At 46.3% G+C, this 22,354-nt stretch overlaps 1 protein-coding gene across 2 annotated transcripts in view; it reads left to right on the forward strand.

Moving 5' to 3' along the window:
• NELL1 (neural EGFL like 1) overlaps window positions 1-22,354 on the forward strand; it is a 734,878-nt gene that overhangs the window by 54,391 nt on the left and 658,133 nt on the right. For both annotated transcript variants that reach the window (XM_037162229.2, XM_037162218.2), the window contains exon 3: window positions 18,187-18,337. In XM_037162229.2, coding sequence (XP_037018124.2) covers window positions 18,187-18,337 — 151 coding nt within the window. The remainder of the gene's footprint in view (window positions 1-18,186; window positions 18,338-22,354) is intronic.

The following is a 22,354-nucleotide window of genomic DNA, read 5'->3' on the forward strand; positions in this document are numbered from 1 at the left end:
GGTGGGAGGAGGCCAGTGGAAGGAGAGAGTGAAGGGAATGCCCAGCCAGGGTTGGAGAGAGGGAGCCACTCGGTGGGGCTCAGAGCAATTGTGCTCCAGATCCATCGGTCTGGAGCCTGACCCTGAGACTGACCACTTGAGATCCTTTGACTGAAAGACAGGGTTTCTCAGGATTTCAAGCACCATTGATATCAGTATACCTGGGACTGAATCGGGAATCTCTTTACCCTTCTTTGTTTGTTTTTACACTACACCCAATAAAGTTTGGTGTCTAATCCCATTTGACAGTGTTTGTTAAAGATTTAAATGCCAGCTGCCAAATTCCCTGGCTGCATCTGGCCTCTGAAATACTGGCTCTGAGGGAAGGAAGGCTCAGCCCAGCACCTCAACCAGGCAGCTCCTCGGGGTGCCAGACACTGCTATTGTGTATTATCCTGGGGGAATAGGAATGAACTATTTTTCATGAGTGTTCAAGCTGCTGCCTCTTTCACCTGCCAAAGATCAGATTCATCTTTCCGTTCCAACTGCCAACATGTCTGGCTTATAACGAGTGTGAGTGGGGGGTGTGGAGCGGGAGTAGGAGAGGAATTTTACTTTTCATCCGCACCTGACCACCTTTGGGTTGTCTGATGTCAAAAAGTGTCAGTGGGAGTGAGGAGTGGGATAATGCACCATGAGATTAGATAAAACCAACATGACTCGACCGACCCCCTCAGAACCTACAGCCTCGAGGTACTGAGAGCAGCCATTCACCTGGGCCCCAGATTGCTTCTGGTTGCTTAGAAGGGCGTCCCAGTTCAAGACTGCCTAGTATTTCGGAGTAATCGGGTGAAGTTAAAAACAACTACACCCAATTACTGGCTCTGGCAGACCTGGCTCTGGCTGATTGGCCCAGCTGGTGGGTGCGTTGTCCTGTGCACCAAAAGGTTGTGTGTTTGATCCCCGGTCGGGTCATGTTTGGGAAGCAACCAATCGATATTTCTGTCTTTTTTTTCCCCCATTCCCCTTTCTCTAAAACCAGTAAACATATTTTCGGGTGAGGTTAAAAAAAACACCAAAACAAAACAGCACAGGCTTGCAATTTCCCAGAATAGTTATCACTGTGCACCTTGCACGGGAAAGACAGGAAATCAACATATGCTTAAGCTTTCCCGTGCTGATTTTCTCGCTGATACCAGGGTTTATTTTCTTGAGTGCTAGAAATGTTTTATAGTCTCGGCTTAATCTTCAATTTGTCAAGCTGCACAGACAAACTCACAGCTTTGGAACCTTGGCAGATTGCTTATCCAGGAGGCGGAAATCTCAGCCCTCCCAGGTTCCAGGCAAGTGATGACTTTAAGATGTCTTTTTGCTTTTTCCATATTTTGAAACAAACCCTGGGGAAAAGAAATTGTATTTGGAAGGAAACTCAGAAGCCAGGTCCATGTGTGATAGGAAAAGATACTTACAGATTCGCTTCCCAAAATGAAACCTCGAAACTTGAAGTCTGACGTCCCTGGGGACACATGATGAATGGCGATGGTTTTGGGAAGCCACAGGTTCCTTTCCTTTCTTTTTGCATTTATTTCTTTGCCAGGCAGACTGGAGCCTGACCTTTGAAGGGACTGGCACGCTTTGCTGGGGAGAGGAAACTTCTTGAAGGAGCACCTTGTAGCTGCTTTAAGTATTTTGCTAAGCAGGTGCAGTCACAGGCAAGATTTTGAAGGTGTCAGGTTGCGCACTTCGGGCACTAGTTTGTGGTTCGGACTGTGTTTCTCTGAGTCAATAGTTTGACGTGTAGTTTCAAACCACTTGCCTAGTTCACAGAGTGCCCTTTGGGGTTTTTGATTTGTTCCCTAATTGTCTAGAAATGTCCTCATTAAAAGACAAAGTAAACACGGTTTCAGGTGTGGTGGCGAAGTCAGGAATCGTGGGCTGGAGGGTGAGGGGCTGGGAGGGGGAAGAACAGCATGTGGTCCTTCTTTGAGATCAGAGCCCATCCCGGAAACAAAGGCTGTCGGAAGACAAAAGCTCTGGTACACTGAGCACGTCTCCTGGTAGGGAGGCACCTCTCCAGCGACTGCTGTCAAACTTGTCATGTTTTATTCATGAGTTGTGGTGTGCCTGGCTGAAATAAGAGAAGCCAAGCTCCACATCATAATTATGGTATAAAAAAGATAAAATAGTTCTTATTGTGACATTTTCAAAGAATTCTTCGGTCTCTAATGATTCCTTTGAAAAAGTCGCCTGGCTGGACTGGGTGTGTGGCTTGTGTCGGTGCTGCCTGGGGGTCCCGGGCGCGGCTGCACGCGGACCCCCGCCGACAGCCTCCGTGCACACAGCGAGCGAGTCAGCGGGGGTGAGTTTGAAGAGTAAGATAAAGCACTTTTAAAAAAGATGTCTCAACTTCACTTAAAAAAAAAAGGCCAACTGTGGTTCTAAAGGCGTCCTCCGCTGGCTCAGGCTAGGGAGTTCCTCATTTGTGAACTAATCTGTCTGGAGACACCTGTCAACCCACACGTCTAATGCTCCTGGCCACCCCCTCTCTGGTTCAAAGCATTATGCATTATGGGTTCAGTGTAGGATGTTTATTCCCTCGGGACTTACTTTCATCATCCTGGGTTTTTCTGGCCACCTGCGCACCTCCTGCGTACGCTGCCAGGTTGTAAGTTACTTGAGAAGGCAGGTGAGGGAAAACCTTCCCAGTGTGGTCAGTGCATGTGCCTGACTTGGCTGGAGTCATCTGACCCTGGCACTCAGGCAAGGGAGAAAGTGACGGTGACAAACCTTTTCAAAATTGCTCATGAGTTGATTGCATGTTAATCATCAGATAGATACTGTGATACAAGTGTCATGTTTATATTTGTTACTGTCTAATGGAGGGGAAGCTGAGTTCCAGAGGGAGTACTTGGCCCGCGACTCAGATGCCAAGTGTCTGGACCACTGGTGAAAGCCAGCTCCTCTGCCCCCAAGTTCCACTTGGACACGGGGCATTGTCTCCCAAACTTTTCAGAGCATGCCACACTGGGACAATGGCTTTTCATGTGTTATGCTGGGGGGGAGGGGAAGAGGGCTGCTTTTTTCAGAAGTGCTCTGCCTGGTCACAGCAGGGCCGGGGGCACTCTGAACTTCATACCTGTGGTTACCAGGGCCCCAGAGGGAAGGGAATGGAGGGGCTTTGTGCAGATCCCAGTGTAGAGGGTGTGCGGTGTTTGCACCAGCTGGACATGGGCTGGGGAGCAGCCACGATCCCAGATGCAGAGAGGGTCAGCCTGGTGACAGCTGAGCAGTGTCCACATGCAAGGGAGTGCTGCCACTTGGTGACATCAGGCAGTGATATAAGGTGCCTCATACCCTCAGTGCCAGCACTCACTGCACCGTCGTCTGTGGGAACGTGGGCTCTGTGTCACCAGGTCATCTAAGTTTTTACTGGATTTTTACATGAAGTCTCCCAATTTTTGTACTGTATTCCACTGACTCGAGGACACACCGGTTCCATTTTCATAATTCTGTAACAAACGGTCTTACAGTCAGTAGTGTCCCAAAGTTACAGCTGGCAGCATTTTCTTTTCCTTGTGGAGCGTGTGGAATATTGGTGCATCTCATCAGCCACGGCCCCTCGGACTTGGTGAAAGGTGGTGTGCCGGTTGGGAGGCTGTGCCGGTTGGGCGGGTGCACCTAAGCCTGCGGGCAAAACCGTCAGGCCCAACACCTGCCAGTTTGCCACTGTGACCTGGAGCCAAGACACCAAGGAGGACCCAGGCCTCAGCTCTGGCTGCTTGTCATATCACCTGGGATAAACCAATAAATCCTGATGCCGGCTTCACCCCAGACTCTTTGTCCCCCTCGTCTCTGGGGCTGGGGCACCGTCAGGGAGGAGGCTGTCTCCTGCCTGGGTTTCCCGGGGGAGGGACACCAGCGTGGTTGGTGTTGGCTACCTAGTTCATACGTAAGCTAGTGGCAGCATTCTTTTTTGATGCTTCATTTCAACAGAAGGTCTCGCTGTAATAGAGGCTCGTCCACCCACTAGGGTCGGTGGGCCAGGGGAAGGGTGGGCGAGCAGCTCACTGCACTGCCGCTTAGAGCCTCTCTCCTTTTTTACACACCGGACTTTGGAGTCTCTTCTCACTTATTGAGTGACAGGTTGGAGAAAACTCATTTTTTTGAGCCTTTATCTTTAAAGCCGCCCCTGCAGCTCATTTACCTATCGATCAGTCAGCCGGTGTTAACTGAGCGTCTGCTGTGCTGCTGTGCACAGCCCCTGCGCTGGTCCTGCTTCGGTCGTGCTGCCCTTGGGGCTCTTGGTCTCCGTGTGGGGAGGAGGGGCCGGCACAATACTGCACTCACTTGTTTAACAAATGTGTTGTACGTCTCTGGCAGGTGCTGTTCTGGGTGTTAGACAGGTAGCAGAGGGAAGGCAAAGTCTCTCTTCAACCCTGTGCGTTCTAGCGGAGGTGGGCAATTATAATAAACCAGTAATTAGTGACAAATTAGCAACTTTAGCTAGTAACATATACTATAAAGGAAGTAAAATAGCAATACTGTAGAGAAAGAAAGGAGAGGTCAGACTTTAGGCAGGATTTTGGGGGAAGGCTTCCTAACAAATGTGATATTTGAGCTTATGCCTGAGTGACAGAGTCATCCATGCAAAGATAATATTAATGATCACTTACATTTTCAAAAAAGACTTATTTTATCATTTTAGAGACAGGGGAAGGGAGCGAGAGAAACATCAATGTGTGGTTCCTTCTTTCATGCCCCACACTGGGGACCTGGCCTGCAATGTGCCCTGACTGGGAATTGAACTGGCAACCCTTTGGTTTGTAGGCCAGTACTCAATCCACTGAGCTACACCAGCCAGGGCTGACCACTTACATTTTTAATAGATGGACACTTTTCATGCCCTGGGGACTGTTCTAAATTCTTTATGTTCATTAACTCAACCCTTATAACACTCCATACTAATCCAACAAGGGAGATGGGTATGATAAGCCCCATTTTACAGAAAGAAAAACCAGAGGCACAGGGAGGTTAAATCTCTTGGGCAATGTTGGAGGTCCAGTAAATGGTGAAGCTAAGCATGGAATCCAGGCTGTTTTGCTCCAGGGCCCCTATTATTGGAATACCAGGTACAAAGGTCCTTAGGATCAAAAAAGTTTAAGGGGCTCAAGGATGCCCGGTGCGGGTGGAAGTGCTGGACGGGGCCGAAGAGCAGGGTCTGCATTTCAGCCCCAGCTGAGGTACCAAGTCATGAGGGTTCTTTCAGGCCATGCATAGGAGTTAGGGTTTCATCTGAATTGCTTTAGGCAGTGTGGTTGGTTGAATAATGACTCCCTCCCCCTAAAGGAGGGATGTCAAACTCGTTTTCACTGGGGGCCACATCAGCCTCACGGTTGCCTTCAAAGGGCCGAATGTAATTTCAGGACTGTGTAAATGTAACTCCTCCTTAACTAGGGGCAAGGAGCTTGGCGCTGCCGCTGGGTAGAAGCAAGGTCCTGGGCCAGATAAAACAAGGTGGAGGCCGGATTCGGCCCATGGGCCTAATGTTTGCCACCTGTGCCCTTAAGATACTCATGTACTAATCCTCAGAACCTGTGAATATGTCCTTTTACACGATAAAAGGGACTCTGTGCATGTGATTAAGTTAAGGATCTCTAGGTGGGGAGATGAACGTGGATTATCCAGGTGGGCCCAATGTAATCACAAGCGTCCCTCTGCACGAAAGGTCAGACAGAGAGAAGGTAAAAGCAGAGGACGGTTGGGAGATGCTGGCTGCTGACTTTGGAGGAAATGTAGGAGGGAAATGTAGGAGAGGACACAACCAAGGAGAATTGAAAAGGCAAGGAAATGATTCTCCTCGAGAGCCCCTGGAGGGGGTGTGGCCCTGTGCAAACGTGGGTTTTGGTCCAGTGAACCCCACTGGAGACTTCTGACCACCAGAACTGTAAGTTTGTTCATTTGTGTTGCTTTAAGCCGCCAGCTCCTTATAGCAGCATCAGGAAGCTGTTGGGTCGGCCAAAAAGTCCCTTTTGCTTTTTCCGTACGATGGCTCTAGTAGTACTTAGTTGTCTTTAACTTCATTCGAAACCATTTTGTTAGATTGTATTGTGACAGCTGTCATGTCAGTGTGCATTTAAAAAATTACTCGGTTGGTGAATTTTTGTGCAGCCATTTTAATATTGAAGATGGAAGAAGACATGTAACATTTTTGATGTATTATGCTTTATTATTTTAAGAAAGGTAAAAATACAATTGAAACACACGCAAAAAGATTGGTTCGGTGTATGGAGAAGGTATGTGACTGATTGAATATATCAAAAGTGGTTTGTAAAATTTCTTGGTGCTATTGACATTTTGGCCAAATAATTCTTTGCTGTGGGCTGTTGTATGCATTGAAGATGTTTAGCAGTACCCCTGGTCTCTACCCACTAAAAGCCAATAGCAGGAGATAGCCAACATACTCAAAATATCTAAATCAATAAGGTTATTGGGGAAAGTGAAAAATGTGTCTTTTGCAGAAAAAAAATATAATGGACTTTTTTTGCCAAACCAATAATACAAGCAGCTGTTTAAGAGTTTTAAGTGATTGATGTGTGATTTGAGCTTGAAAAAGGTCTCCTTGATTCCCTGACTGACACATGGGTTAGAGGGAGAAAGAGATTCTGAAAGAGAGGGGAGGAGGAGGGAGGGAGGAAGGGCGAGAGTGGCAGCAAGCCGAGATGCGGCATTGCTGCTGTTTGTGGACTTCAGAGGGCTGAGGGTCACGGTGGCGATGGAGGTGGTGCTCAGGGCTTGCTGATGAATGGAACTGCTTAGGGGCACCCTAAGAATTAGAGAGCAGGCAGAGGAGGGCATGAAGGAGCTTCAAGATGGTTGTGGAGCTTAGAGGAATACCGGAAGAAAGGAGTGCCCAAAAGGTAGTGCTTCGAAAAGGAGAGGCAGGACCTCTGTTTGGGAGGTGTCCAGAGGTCACTTGGGCTGAGGCTCGAGAACTGGCAGCTGGATTCGGCAAGATGCAGAAGTGAGATGTGTCGGCCTGGGTGGTACGACATACTGGCTGGATGTCTCTGTGGACCGAGTCTGTCTCATTCACTGTGGTCCAGAGCCTGCCAGGGAGAACATGCTCTGCAGATAACATGTTGGAATGGATGGAGGGTTGAATTTTGAAGTGGAGAGGGGAAATCACCCTTAGTTGGGGCTCCAGAAGCTTTGTGGAGTTAGAGGGATTGGGCTGGGCCTTGAGAGACGGTTTGGATAGGCGTGGAATTGGTGACCGGAGCTCCAGGTGGGAGAAGAGTTGAGATGCGATTACAGGTCCGTGGAGCTCCTCACCTGTGCCTGGCACTCCATGCTCAACCTGGGGCCTGAGAGGGCTTTGCTCACGAAGGCACTAATAGCCACTCTCGGAGGGGGTGGTCCAGGGACCCCAAAAGAATATCTGTTGGCTAAGTGAGATTATCCCCAAATAGGCTCTTTGAGAACCTACCAGGAACTCTTCAAGGTAAATTATCATGAAGACACTATTTAATGTACAGAGAACTGACTCACTGTTGTTACCCTAGGACACGTGAGAGGCAAATTATTTGCAGCGATGATCAAAGACAAATTTTCTGCAAAATTGACATTTTCACTTCTTTTTTTAAAAAGAGCTCCAGTAAATGGGGATTGCAATTTTCGCCCTTGGTGGTAAGATTGATCCTGTTTGGGAGGGTGGTAGTGAGAAATTGGTGCAGAGAGATCCAGCAGCCTTAAAGCAATTGGCTTTCAGTTCAGGAGCAAGCAGCGATTCCAAAGATTCCTCTTAATGGTGACATAAATATTTAATATGATTGGAATACAATCTCTAAAGAGGAGGTTAGTTTTCAAAGAAGCACCGCAAATCTGCAAGAAACCACGCCCACAGCCCCCTCCCCCCGTTTGGGCAGGTACACCCATTTCTTGGAGCTTCTGCCACCCCGAACCCAGAGTTTCAGGTGTCCAGAAAGCTTTTCTGTCCCCCCTCAGCAGGGTTGAAAGGGCCATAACTGCAGTTTCCCCAGGAGCCGGAAAGCACAGACACCCTGCGGCCAACACAGATAGATGGCCAGCTAGGGAGCCCTCCCCAGGGGGGACTCTGGAACTAAGGAGCTAACAAGGCGTGTAATTAGATTAATGCACGAGATCTGGGGGCTGATGATGTGCTTTTCAGGACCGTGGATGTAAAGGAGCTGCGTAGAAAGCATTGCGTGGAGGAGTTCCACGTTATTACTCCTGTTAGAAATATTCAAAACACTTGGAATAATTGAGAAAAGAACCTCCTCCAGGGGCCGTGGCCAGCGTGGGCCCTGGCAGGTGGTTGGTAACAGGCTGGGGTGGTGGTGAGCAGGGACACGGCCTTATCCCGCTCAGCTGCTGCAGTTTACCTGGGACTAATGCTGCTTTGTGATTTCTTTCTGATGTGGAACGGTGCGGAAAAGATCGTTTTCCCTTCCCATAGCTCAGCAGCAGGTTCCCACGTTACTTTCTTGGCACACAGAGTGACCAGGCCGGCCCTAAGCTAATAGGCTAGTTATTTCTGACGGGTCCCCTCTAGCTGCTCTCTTTTCCTCCCTCAGCTCGCTTGGAGAGAAGGAAATTGCCCATTGGAAGCTTGACAGGCCTCCTTCACCTCCCCAGGTGCAGATGTCTGCAGTGCAGAGCCCCCAGCCCCTCCCAGTACTGAGTCATGCCCCTCATGACCACTGGGACCCCAATAAAACAGATTTTACCATGCACCCTCCCCTCATGCCCTGCTTCTCATTCATTCCTTCACCTCTCTCTGAGATGTAATGCTGCCCTCTTGGTCCCGAAGTGCCAAATCGGTGCAGTTTGTAGGGTAAAATGTCACTGAAGCCACTCAGGTAATTTCTCATTGAGGCGCTGACAGTTTGCTAATTAATATGATTTTGGTCATTGCAGCCTGTGGTGAAGTTGAACCAATTTCCCAGGGGTGGAAAGTCAGACATTAATCCACTAAACCAACTAAATTACTGGCATGTGAGAGAGAAGACAATTTCATCAGGAGTATTTTCCTGTGGTTTGACATCAAGCTTTGCAGGTTGTGGCCTTTTTAGAGCATTTTCTACTCTGATGATAGGGGAACCTGGATTCCTGATAGAAAGGTTATATCATTAAGATTCCCCCATTTCAACACAGGCTTACGCTGTTGGCCTGCCATTGTGAGGGGCGCCAGCTCCATTTCGAAGTCGAAAGAGGAGTCGCCGGCACTGTTTCCTGCCAGGCTGAACACAAGCTCATTCGGACGAGCGGCGCCTTCCCAATCGCTGAGGCACAGCTGTCTTTGCCCATGAGCCACGGGAGCTTACCTTTGAAACATTAGCTGTTCACCCTCATAATTGCTCCATCCTCTAATTTAATGAAAACCTATTAAACGGAAACAATAATTAAAATGAGACATCATCTCTGTAGGAGGTTTGCATATTAAAATCACTTGCATTTCAATGCAGGCAGGTTTTTATTCTTGAAACACAGCATTTGAAGCAACATGTAAAAATGATTTTTAATGAATCATCATAAATTAGACCTTGGCAGTTAACACGGGACCCTACTGTTTGCTATTGAATTTGAGTCGCTGTGGCAAGGTCAAGGCCAATACAACATTTAGAATGTCTCTTTCATGCCTGAGAATTAGGACTGTGCACAAAAGGGAACTAATTATAATTAGGTCAGTCCATTGCTCCAAAGTTTTTAAGCAGGCAAGAGATTGCACTTCAATATACGGGAGAGTTTAGGGTCCTAGGGGAGGAGGGCCCTCAGGGAGGGGAGGACTGGCGTTGCGGTGGAACGGAGTGAACGAATTTCATGATTATTTCTCATCTGGCGTTGGAGAAGCCCATTCAGAAATACGTAAAAGGAGCTGCAAAGGTTGGAGTCAGAGGAGGGATCTTGGGCAAGTCACAGATCTTTCATAAGCCAGAGGTCCCTTATCTTAAAAGTGGGACTGCTAATGTCTACCCAGTGAGTTATTATGCATGTGAAATCCCAGCATGTATGGGAATATTTTGGCATATGTTAAAGCTCACACTTCAGGGTGTAGATTTCTGAGCCCCCTTTGCAAAGCTTCTCAGAAATGTTGTAAAGAGAGGGTGGGGGAGGGGAAGTATTGTGCACCAGCTGTGTGCTAGTCATGTTCCACACATTCTTGAAAATCCTTTTTACCCAAAGACATTTTTTCCCCGTTGCTTTTAGAGAGGCAGGAAGGGAAAGAAACATTGATGCACGAGAGAAGCATTGATTGGTTTCCTCCCACGCGTGCACAGACCAGGGATTGAATCTGTAATCCAGGTTGTGCCCTGATTGGGAATTGAGCCCTCAACCCTTTGGTTATGGGATGAGGCTCCAACCAACCGAGCCACACTGGTCAGGGCTCCATACATTTTTTTTCATTACTCTATTGATTCCTACAAGATGGATGGCATTACTCCTGTGTTACAGGAGAGGCAACCCAAGGGTGAAGAAAGGAAGCTGAGTTACTGGAGATCTCCCAGAGTTTGCATGGCGGGGCTGGCTTCCAGACACTGGCTGGGCTTGAGGCAGATGGACAGGGTGCAAGGCACTGGTGCCTCTACTCTCATAGCAACTTTCCAATATACAGCCCAGCATTGTTGACTCTAGGCATCACTCTGTACGTGGCATCCCTAATGCTTACTTATCTCATAACTAGAAGGTTATGAGATAACCATTTGCAGTGCAATTGTAGTCATATTAAATCTTCTCACCACTCTCTTTTGTTCTCTTGTCCTGTGATTCAGATTAAGTTGCATCCATCCAAGCTATAACTCTCTCTTTACTTGGAGGCGTCCAGCTGAGCTGGGGGTGGTGGAGGGGCAAGGATCGCTGATGGGTTGTGGAGCGAGTGTGAGGAAGCTGCCTAATGAGGGGTGGTCACAGCTTGCTGATGTCTTTGCATGGGGGGGGTGTTGGCTTTCTTTACTGGCATTTTAAATGTTTATAAGAAGAGCCCAGCTGCCCCACCGTGCCTGTCCAATTAGTAAAATTATGGGGGCACTGGAATTTCTTTAGATTGAGTCACATAGTAATTACAAAAAATTGATTAATACCATACGTCACAGATTCCTCGGGCTTCGTCCCCTAACAGAGGAGGAGGGGACGCTCAGCTGGCTTCATTATTCCTTGGACGGCTCATTTCAATGTGCTTTTTCTCAACAAGTTGGGGTTGTAGTTGAGTATCCTTGGTAAACCTCTTTGGCTGTGTTGTGTTCCAGACTTTGGAGTCACTTATTAGTCCAGGTTAATTATGAATGTGATAGACATTTGGTGAAGCTCTACCATGGGCCCGGCAGTGTGCAGCATGTGGGGAACGTATTGGTAAACCGTACCTCATGGAATTTCCGTCTAGTGGGCGTGAGAACCATTCACGAGTTGATTACATACATGAACCCCTGATGTATTACAAAAATACAGTGAAAGGATTCAGGGAACCCGAGCTGGCCTGAAGGAGTAGCCATGAAGCTGGCACCCACAGAAGAGGGAGGAAGACAGGGGTCACTGTAGATGGGGCTGCACCAAGGTGGGGAGGCGTGGGGCCCTGGGAAGGAGGAGTGTGGGAGCGTGGGGGGCTGGGAGAGCAGAAAGAGATGATGAAAAAGTAGGTGGGGTATCAGGAGTACCCCATGGAGTGTCCCGTGAGAATCAATTTTGTCTCCACTCCCTCGCCCCGAGCCTGGGCAGGCCATAAAACCTCTGTGCCTCAGTTTCTTCACCTGGAAAATGGGGAGATGCTGATATGTAGCTCACAGAAGTGTTTTACAAATAGATTGTTCATAAATGTTTCCTGAGTGAATATAACTGGTCAGGCACCAGGTGTCTGATGGTGAATCGTCCTTTTTCGTGCCCCAAGCACTGAGGTCACACACACTGGGGAGCAGCAGATGTGACACAGCAGACTGGACTGTGTGGGGCCAGCCTGTCATTTGGAATCTCAGCACTATGGCTTCCTAGCCCAGCATCTTTCAGAAAATTACTTAAACTCTGTACACCTTCACTTTTTATTGTCTGTAAAATAGGAAAAATAATAAAGTGTTGAAAGTGAAATGATATGTGCAAAGCAGTTAACCTTGCATTTGGCAGCATAATAAGCCCTACACATTTGCTTTTTTGTCATTCTGGCTTCTGGAGCTAATGGAGGTTTAATGGGATGTTATTGTGAACTTGTTAGTGGAGATAGAAATTCCGACACATTAAGTGGGAGTCTCCTGGTATCCACACTGCTTTCTCATTGTGACTTCGGCTTCTTTGAAAGCCACTCGGATCAGTAATATTTGACATTCTCAAAGAAAGGCTTCAGGACCTAACCACAGGGACATGTGGTTCCCTGCTCCCCAGACCCCCATACCCCATTCCCCGCCCCCGACTCAGCAGGACTTGCCCCATGGATTATTGGCTGTCTTGAATTGGCAAATTTCCTTAGTACTCACAAATGCAAAGCCAGCAGACATTTCAAATTAACAGGTGCTGCTTCCCACTTGGGGACCACTGTTACCACGAGTGTAGGTGGCGCTCACACTGGACGCATACGCTGTGCCATGTATCGGGCTTCTTCCGCGTGTCGAGGCTCCTGGTGGAAACTGCGGCGATTGCTCAGAGGTGGCCTGGATTCTCCATTAGTCAAGGCTGAGGCGGGCGGCCCTGGTGTGTTTGTTTTGTCATGTTTCTGGCTGCTGCTGTTTTTGCTTGTTCAATTCAGCAGTCGTTGGAGAGTTCCCTTCAACATTAGGTTGAGCGGATGCTTTCCTGCTGGACTTCTAGTGAGAGAGATGCTTGCAGAGAAAGAAAAATGCAAAGGTAATGGAAACACGTGGGGGTCCGCATCTGCACAGCCAGTCCCTCCTCCCCCGCCCTCCTGCTTGGTAAACGCTCATTCATCTTTTCTGACTTGGGCCCAGTGATGCACCCTCCAGGATGTCATTCCCAGCCTCCAAGGGCCCCCTGCTTAATTTGTGCATTGCCCGACCCTACCTGTCGTCTCCAGGTAACTGTCTTGCTTTTGGATCAGCCCTCAAAGGCAGAAAGTGTATTTTTACCTTCATTTCCCGGGCGCCCAGTGTGGTGCCTGGCACACACACACACACACGTTTGTTGACTGTGAAAATCACCACCCTGCTTACCCTAGAAGTCAGGGAAGAGAAATGACGCTGCTTGTACATTAGAGAAGCGTGCACATGCCCTCATTTATTTTCTTTCCTTCTCTACTGCTCTTCAGGCTCCTCCCTACTTCACCCCGCACTTTCTTACTGAGGCTTAATCATCACATTAGCATTTTTAGTGTCTCTTAAAAAATGACTAGGTGTAGCTGGTTCATCCCAGCACACAGAGAGCACTTAACCCTCGCTGCTGAGTTAGCACTTCTCAACCAGATCATGCAAAAGTATTTGGAAGCACATTCTTCTTTTCTCCTCTTTTTAAAATTGTGGAATGTTCACCGGAAGTGGTGGCTGTGTGGGAAGTTACTGCGATGCCACGGTAGCCTTCGAGTGCCCTCCCAGAGGTCACGGAGCAAAAATCCTCACAGACAGACCAAACTCGGATGCTTGCATCGTGTGGCTGATTAAACCCATTTCAAAAATATTGAGGAGGAAGCAAGGGAAAGAGAGGGAGAGGAATGCCACACTTAGTGCAGGTACAAGAGGGTGTGGGGGAGGGTAGAGACCCTGCTGGATTCCTGGCTTGTCTGTCGTTCGTGGGTCCCCTCGTTCTCTCCCTCCTGCTCCCTCAGCTTTGTTGCTGATGCTGCGGTTACGTGAGCTGGAGCTGAGGTTTAAAAATGGGGGTGCAGTACAGATAGGAATTTACTGCCTGAATTAAAAAAAAAAACCCTCTTTCCATTCACCTTAGACCATAATACATCCCAGAAAAGCATTTTTGATTACTGGTTCATAAGTTGTAACTGGCAGGTCAGCTTGGGGGATCTGTATCAGGGGCAGGAAGTAAAAAAAAAAAAAAAAAAAAAAAAAAAAGAGGAGGGGGTCCCGGGGATGGGAGGTGCCTGCAGCCAACTTGCTTTCTCTGTTGGAGATCCTCAGGCCAGTACATCTGCCAACAGCTGTAGTTCACCAGTTAATTTGGTGATTAGTGATGGGTTTTATTTAGCATTTCTCAGCGTGCATGTGGCGCCGCCATGGGAGGCGAATGGGTGTGAAGGATGGATGCTGGATTTGGGGATGACATAGCTGTCATTCTGGAGGTGGCATGATTTGTACATTGTGACTTGGTCCTCCTACTCCTTTCTATTTATAAGTAACGCTCTTACTCAGTCCTTTTTATCTGTGTTCACGTTTATGTTCCATTTGTCCCATTGTTACTGAGCCGTTTCACAGGTTTCTAACCTGCTATCTGTATTTACCACGTCCTAGGAGCTTTATCTATTCCCCTTGTTTTCATGTTCTCTCTAGCAGAATTGAGTATTGTAAAATGCAGCTAACATACATTACAGAGCTTGAATATGGAAGTGTGATATTCACTATAGGTTTTCAGTGGCTGCTCTTTTAACTCCAGGAAAAAAGGCAGGCTATGGCAAAGTAGGTGACATATGACTATTTTCAATAATTGATGACTTTACATTTATATTGATCTGGAAAATCAGAGGAGAAAAAAATTGTAACATTCGGGCATTTAGTAGATAGAAAGTACCCTTAGTAGTCTATTTTGCTATGCAGGCTTAACATGATTAACGGACACAGTGGTGAGACTAGGAAAGAAGGTGGAGATCGTGGAGTTCAACCCTCTCAGATGTGGAGGGGAGGCTTTGAGAGCGGAGGCGCCTCTCGCCAGGGGCCACGGCACGGTCTCTGCACCACTCAGAGCAGCCCTCAGTGCTTTGAGACCTGGTCCGGTTTTCTTGCCGTGGTTCTCTGTACGAAGAAGTGGGATTACTGTCTTGTGCTCTTTTAGCGGCTGAATTATTGTCAACATTTACTCGAAAGAGCTTTTCTGAAAGTGAGAATGCACATAAAGTCTCAATGTATCAAAATAGATGTTTTTTTTACATCTCGCTCTGGTGAGTGCTACCGGAGTCTTTACTTCAATGTGCCAATCATTTACAAAGAAGAATGAGAGAAGCTGGCGAAGGAGATGCTCTGTTGCCGGGAGGGGTGGGTGATCAGCAGTGTGGCGGGACTGGACCAGGCCCTCAGGTGGGGTATCCTGTAAAGAGCAGGGGCTGCATTGGTGCGGAGCATCATTTTCTTTAATTACATAGCTGCTGGCATTTGGGAGGTACCCATCTATCTCCTAGTTTTCTAACGATACCCTTATATTCTGACAAATATTTGTGGTTACTTGAGGGAACAATGTCAGTGACGGAAATAAATGGAAATACATTAACTCAATGAGTCTTGATTGGATGCCTCTTTTCTGCCAGGCACTGAGAACTATAGCTACCACAGTGAATAAAGAAATGATGCCAGCCTTCATGAAGTTTATAGCCTAGTAGGGAAAGGAAATAAAGTAAGAAACATGAATTAAGATTATGATATAAAGAAATAATAAATTAATTACGATACATATATTATGATTACTGATACGGAGAGAATAACCAGAGTGGCATGTTAGACATTTGCGGAGAGCCTGCTTTGGAGGAACTGACCAGGAGGTTGCCCTTCCTGGAGGGGGAGCCGAAGGAGGAGGAGCCAGAGCTGGAGTGGGAGGAGCCAGGCAAATGAATAGAGTGCTGTGGGGAGACCCTGAGACAGGAGTGGGCTTGGGGAGCTCCTCTCTCAGCCAAGAAGAGTGTGATAGCAGGTGAGAGAGGCAAGCAAAGTCAATTTATGTTACTGTGCTGGCCACGCTCAAGAGCCAGGATGTCAGCCTGGGAGCAGTGGAAGCAATTAGAAGGTTTTAAGCAGGAGACTGAAGTGATTCTGACTTATGCTTTCAAAAGAGCTCTTTGCTGTGTGGAGAGTGGAAAAGAGAAGATATTATGGAAGCAGGGAGACAGGAGCTATTGGGGTACCTTCGGGAGATGCAGTGGCAGGTTGGGCAAGGGTTTGAAGAGCGAAGTTGGGAAGAAGTAGACAGATTCCACACACGGGGCCCTCTGGCTTGAGACCCTGGGTGATCCATCTACTAAGACTGGGAACTTGAGGGGGAAGGTCCTTTAGTGGGCCGAGGGGGAGAACAAGAGTTCTCCTATGGCCACATGCAATTTGACATGCTTGTTAGACGTTCACATGGAGATATTAAGAAGGATATTGAATATACGAGCCTATGTCTTAAGGGAGAGTTTGAAGTTGTAGCCATAAATTTAGGGGTCATTGGCTGTGGAGCTGGACGATATCACCAAAGGAGAATTAAGAGAGCGATGAGAAAACCCGTAACCAGTACAGTGTTTATGCCTCATTTCCCCAGCGGGCGTCACTTACCCATCATGGCCTGTTTTCACTGGGCCCAAGCCTCAGAACCCTCTGAGCTCCCTGGGAAGCCTCTACCAATCAGTGGCTTCCTAATTGGTGACTAAAGAAGGAAATAGTAAAGAGGGGGGGAAAAAGTAAACATATGAGTTAACCTCAAGAGCCAAATGTTTTTTTCTGGCACTGAATTCTAGGTGGAATTTATCACGAGGCTCGTTGTCTAGCAGCATTGATAGAAACAACGCTAACAAACATTTGCAGACGAGCCGTCATTTACAACAAAGTGGTTTGTTCATACATTTAGTACGTTTTGAAAATCATCCTCGACTGTCTTTGGCTGGGATTTTGTAGAAGGTGTAGAAGCATTCTCTAAGTGGCTCTGTCATCTCAGCCCTTGACCAAAGCAGACAGTGTGCCCCTGTTAGTACAGCAGTGAAGGCCTTCTTATCCAGGCAGGTTCATGCTGGTGGAGTGTCCTTCCTGGGTGGGTGCCTCCATGGGGGAAGATCAGCCTTCATGCCATGCAAAGCCAGACTTCCGCAGACAGTAGACTGCGGTGCAGACTTGAAACAACTTTGCAGGGGATTATGAAGGGTCAAGTTCGGGAGGCCCTGACTAATCACCTAGTCCGCACCCTCATTTTGTAGATGGGCAGACTGAGCCCAAACCAAGGTCGAGAATTCAAGGATTTCTTTCTGTTAAAAGACCCTCTTCAGGATGAGGTTCTTCTAGGTTACCTGTAAGTCCGTGGTGGTGCTTGGGCAATGCAGCCTTTGAAGTTCCGTGGTTTTCCAAGGCTCTCCCTGGCGCCCAGGAGAACTAACCAAGTAGTTCCACGGTCAGAGGGTGTGCTCCAGGAATGAGAGAAGGTCCACCAAACCTGCCTTGGGTGTTCATTTGTCATCTTTGAAACGTTTTCTCCAACTCATCTCCCTTGGTGCCCACTTTCTGGTGCCAGCAAGTGTAGTGTAACATTAAGGAGATAATGCCCAGTTTATTAATTAGGATGAGGGTGAGTCTGAGTGTGACATGGTGAATGTCTCTCATTACGTGGATTTTGCAGAAAGATTCTGGTCCAGGAGCAGGCCTAGCCAGACTTCCAGACCTCTGGGCCTGCTCACCTAGCCTGAACTTTAGTAAATGTTTCATGAGGAAAGCCACCCACTGCATGTTTTTACAGAGCAATTTCAGGCATGTGTATGGACCCCAAGAATGTATTTGTTCTTTAAGCAAAACCCGAGTTGTGTGGTATTATTAATGCCAGTGAACCTCTGTGGGGTACAAACCAAGGGCAGATTTCCCTTGATGCATTGTGGTGAGAGGAGTCCACCGGAAAAGGGGAATTGGAGCCTGTGGGGTGCTGTTTGGATCCCGCTAGGCTCCCGATTCTCTGAAGTTAGCACTCCACTTATTTGACTGGCCCTCACCTTAGTCACAGCAACTTAATCTGTTTGCAGCAGGCCAGACTGCTCAGGGTCCTGTCACAATTCATGTCATGTTAGAAAATCACTGGCCAGTGGGGAACCTGCACTGACAAGTGGGCACCGTGGTAGAGATGGCATTTCTGGGTCCTTCACTGAGTGCAGCTGTATGGTGGGATGGGTGGCATCTGGAAATGAAAAGTATTGACAACAAGGGACAATGAAAAATGCAGCCTGGGTCCTTTGGACAGAGTATTTTTAAAAGTGCATCTTTTTTTCCTCTTCCCTTTCCCTGTCCATCCTTCCCTTTGGTATTATTTCTTTCCTTCTCCTTCCCCTCCCCTCTTCCTGTTCCTCCTGCTCTTCCTTCTTGAATCTAGACACAGAAAGAGAGATCCATGCAGCCCCCCACGTGAGTGAGAAATTAATCCAGCTCTTCCGGAACAAGAGCGACTTCACATTTTTGGCCACGGTACAGCAAAAGCCGTCAACTTCAGGAGTGATACTGTCCATTCGTGAACTGGAACACAGGTGAGAAAGCCCTACCCTTTTGGAAAATCTGCTCAGAACTAATGCAGCACACAGAATGTCTCGGAGTTTAGAGGCTGTAGCTCCGAGAGAACATTCAGCAGCCGAGGCCGTTTCTGTCGAACACATCAGTATGTTTACTTTGCATTGAGATGTCCTTTGGGCCAGGTGGCTTCCCTGTTTGCTCTTCACTCCTGAGAGTCTCTTACCTATATTCTATCTTCTGGTAGACTTTGCTCATATAAAACCACATTCTATCCATCATATTTAGGTCATCAGACAAGTTAATTTTACTAAGGATTTATCATGTAGCTTGTGCTCGGCACTAGAATTATTCAAGTGAATAATGCAGAATTTTTATTCTAAGGATCACATAAGCTAGTAGGGGAGATGGACAGATACATAGCAAAGTATTATGGATGCAGTGGTAATAATTTGTGTTTAGGGAATAAAGGTAATAGTGGTTAATCCCACTAAGGGTTGTGGGAGGCCACTGGAGGCTTCGGGAAGGATGAAGGAAAAAAGTGAGATGTTTGACAGGCTGAGTGGGAAGGAGTGAAAGATTGGACGAACCGCATCCTAGAGCCAGGTAGGTGGGTGAAACAGTGGCACCTAACATTATTTGGAGCACTGATAAGTTCCAGGCAGTGAAATAAACATTTTACACTGAACTCATTAACCGCTTAAATGTTTTAACTCATTGTAAGTAAGATGCTGTAGGTATTTGGTGGAATGTGAGTGAATTTGAGGCTTTTTAAATATTCTTCATGCTCTGGACTGGTTTAAATATATAGCTAATGCCTCTTTTATAAACGTTTCTGATAGAATTAGCATGAATATATTATGGGCTGATAATTTGATTTTGGGGAGGCTGGGAAATCTTTTATTATTGAAAGTGTTCATTTTTCTATTTCTTTTATGTTGTTCTATATAATTAATTTTAGAATGTTCTTTGGATCAAGTTGTATTTTGCCAAATCATATATTTCATTAGGTTTGCATTTTTAAGGAAAAGAGCTGGACATTACGTTCTTTTACTTACTAACATTTTTATACTTGTGGTTATATCTTTTTAAATTTGTAGTGTAAAATATATGTATTTTCTTTTTTTTGGCTGTGCTTATAATGGGATTGTGTAATCTATTTTTTTTTTCCCTTAATGAAACAATTCTTAGTTTTCTTGATCAGGCTTACTGTTTCTCATTTTAAATGTATTGATTTCTGTTTTTTACCTCTTCAATCATCTCATTGCTATTTTTGCTAGCTTCTTGAATGTTTGTTTTCAGTATTTTTTTCACTGAATCCTTTATGTTGTCTTGTGAATATTGCTTTGAGTACAGCCCATTAATATTGCTATGTTTTCATTTTTTTGTACTTTCTTGTAATTTTAAATTTTAGTTTGATAGTCCCTTTGATCCAAGTTAGGGGATTTTAAAAAACACTCAAGGTAATTAAATTTAAAATACTTAATGGATTACTTCTGGTTTTATTTGTAGACATAAAAATGCGTCGTAAGCCTCCTAGACTTCTGAGTTTGCTGGACATTTTATTTTGAAATGGAGTTCTTGCTGAAATGGTGGTCATGTGACATGCTCGCTAGTTTAATCTTGGGGACATATTTAAAAGGAATGGGTAGTTTGTGTGTAGATACACACAGATAAAACTTTGTGTGCAGTAGTTCTCAGTTATGTCAGTTGGCTCCTATGCATATTTACTTTACCTGAGTTATTGTATTCTGAGAGAGGCAGACTAATAGCTTCTACTGTGATAAGAACCTTGTCAAATTCTCCTCGGGCAGGTTTAAAAGCCAGGCAGGCCCAGTTACATCATGCATTAGCTGTACCACCTTTCATTGCACAGGACAGGGAATCTGGCCTGGTGGTGGGTGATGGATGAGGGACCATGGACATTGCAGTGACTAGGCAGTCTTGGGATATTTCTTTTCAGTCTGCACCCAAATACGTAAGAGTAGCATAGATGAGAGACTTGATCACAAAGGTCTTTTTTTTTTTCTTCCAAGTAAGTACTCTTGGACCTGTAGTAGGTACTCAATAAATAAATATCAAATCTATAGGTGATTCATTTTCTCCATCTCTGGTTAGGACTGCTGAGAAATTCATGGCCACTTTCAAAGGTTCACCTGGAATAGGTTGTCCCAGGCACAGGTGTGGCCCTGGACACACCACAGTGGACTGTGCGCAGGCCAGTGCAAAGGGCAAAGGTGTGGATATCTGGAGCCTGGAATAAATAGTACCTTGAGATTTTTGTGAGGATTAAATGTATTTGCAAAACACCTGGTGTAATTTTTGGCACAGAGTAGAAACACAATAAAAGAGGCCATTTTAGTTTAAATTGAAATAAAAAAAGCCATGACGGTGGCTGTGGTGGTGGCCTAGGTGGTGGTGTGACGTTGACATTTGATGTTGACATTTGAAACTGAGGGAAGACGGGATGTTGAGGACTGGCCAGATGGGCAGCAGTCACTTTCCCTAGTTCAGTGGTTAAAGAGAAATGGTGTATGAGGGGGGACCTGAAAACACCCCCAGAATTATCTTTTGGAGGCCAGGCCCCTTATAGTACAGGCTTACCCTGCTAGGTGAGTGTTCTTGGAACCCATCTGTATCAGTGTACCAGCTGGTGTCATTGTGAGAGGTTGCGTTTGGCTTGGGTGAAAGTTTTTTGTTTTGAAGACTCTAGTGCATTTGCCCTTTTCATGATGGGTGATTTATGAGCACACAGCAGGCTGAGCGTTCAGCAGTTTTTGACCAAAAACGGCATGACACCTGTGCCCCACCCTTCCTATTCAACCTGATCTTGCTCAGAGTGACTTTTTTTTGTTTCCTCTGATAAAAGTCCTCAAAGGGAGTGGTTTTGCTGATGTGAAAGAGGTGAAACAAAAAATGGCAGGAGCACTAAAAGGCATTAAAATCGACGAGCTCAAGAGCTCTTTTGAGCAGTGGAAAAACACGTCTTGGTAGGTGTATTGCATCAAATGGAGAGTACTTTGAAGGTGACTGCAGTTTAAGCATATAAGAGTAAGTACACGATTTTATAAATAAATTGCAGGGTTATTTTGGGTCCCCCCTCACATATCACCCAGACTTCATGGTGGCATTCAAGCCCCACAGTTCCCCTTTGCTGACGAGCACAGTGGGGACGGTGTTCCGGATCCCTAGCCGTCCTGTGCGCCACAGAGAGTGACCATTCAGCTGCCTTTCCCAAAGCTGTCATCCAGAACAACTGCATTTACAGTTTTGGAAATCACTGTTTCCAGTTTCTGCTAGGCTTCCAGCTGTTCTCAGACAGGGCCATTATTGAATTAATGGCAGTGGAGTTCCTTCAGTGGCTCTGGCAAGTTCCCTTCTGGGCAAAGGCAGGCGTCTCATAGCCGGTGGGGGGCCAGCAGCCAGGGATGCTTCTTCTGAGAGGCTGCAATTCCTTAAACCAGAGTGCACTTCTCGGCACTGCAGTACCTGCACGCTTCCTAGGGAACTGAGCCAATTGGGTTTCCATGAATACCTTAAGTAAATAGACAAATGAAATGGAAAACTTAAGTATAAAGATGATCGAAAAACGTACCTAGAGGTAGTAATTGAAGTAGGCTCTTATGTAATGGAATGGGCACTCCTTCTCTAATCTATGTTTCTAATTTGATGGATTGTTTTTTTACTGTATCAGTAGAGTACATTGGAAGAGCCACAAAGATGAATCTGTCTTGCTGAACTATCTTACTGACATTGAAGATTTAATGTTTATTTTTTGTAATTCAAGTGCATTAATATAGGGCTTTGTTAAACTTCAAAGCTTAATTAACAGATTAAATCTAATTGGACTTTCTGCCAGTATATGCAACTTCATAAGAAATAATGGAAAATATTCTGTTTTCAATTTTATTCCTACATGATAGATAAAATAAAATCCAAGCATAAGATAGGAAGCTGAAATCTAGGATATTCAACTCAACAAACATCATTTCCTCTCTCATGGCCTCTTTTGGTATTTCTTATTTCCTCCCCCAAAT

The sequence above is a fragment of the Artibeus jamaicensis genome, unplaced genomic scaffold (assembly GCF_021234435.1).
Source record: "Artibeus jamaicensis isolate MK-2021 breed Jamaican fruit bat unplaced genomic scaffold, CSHL_Jam_final contig_797, whole genome shotgun sequence".
Lineage (NCBI taxonomy): Eukaryota > Metazoa > Chordata > Mammalia > Chiroptera > Phyllostomidae > Artibeus > Artibeus jamaicensis.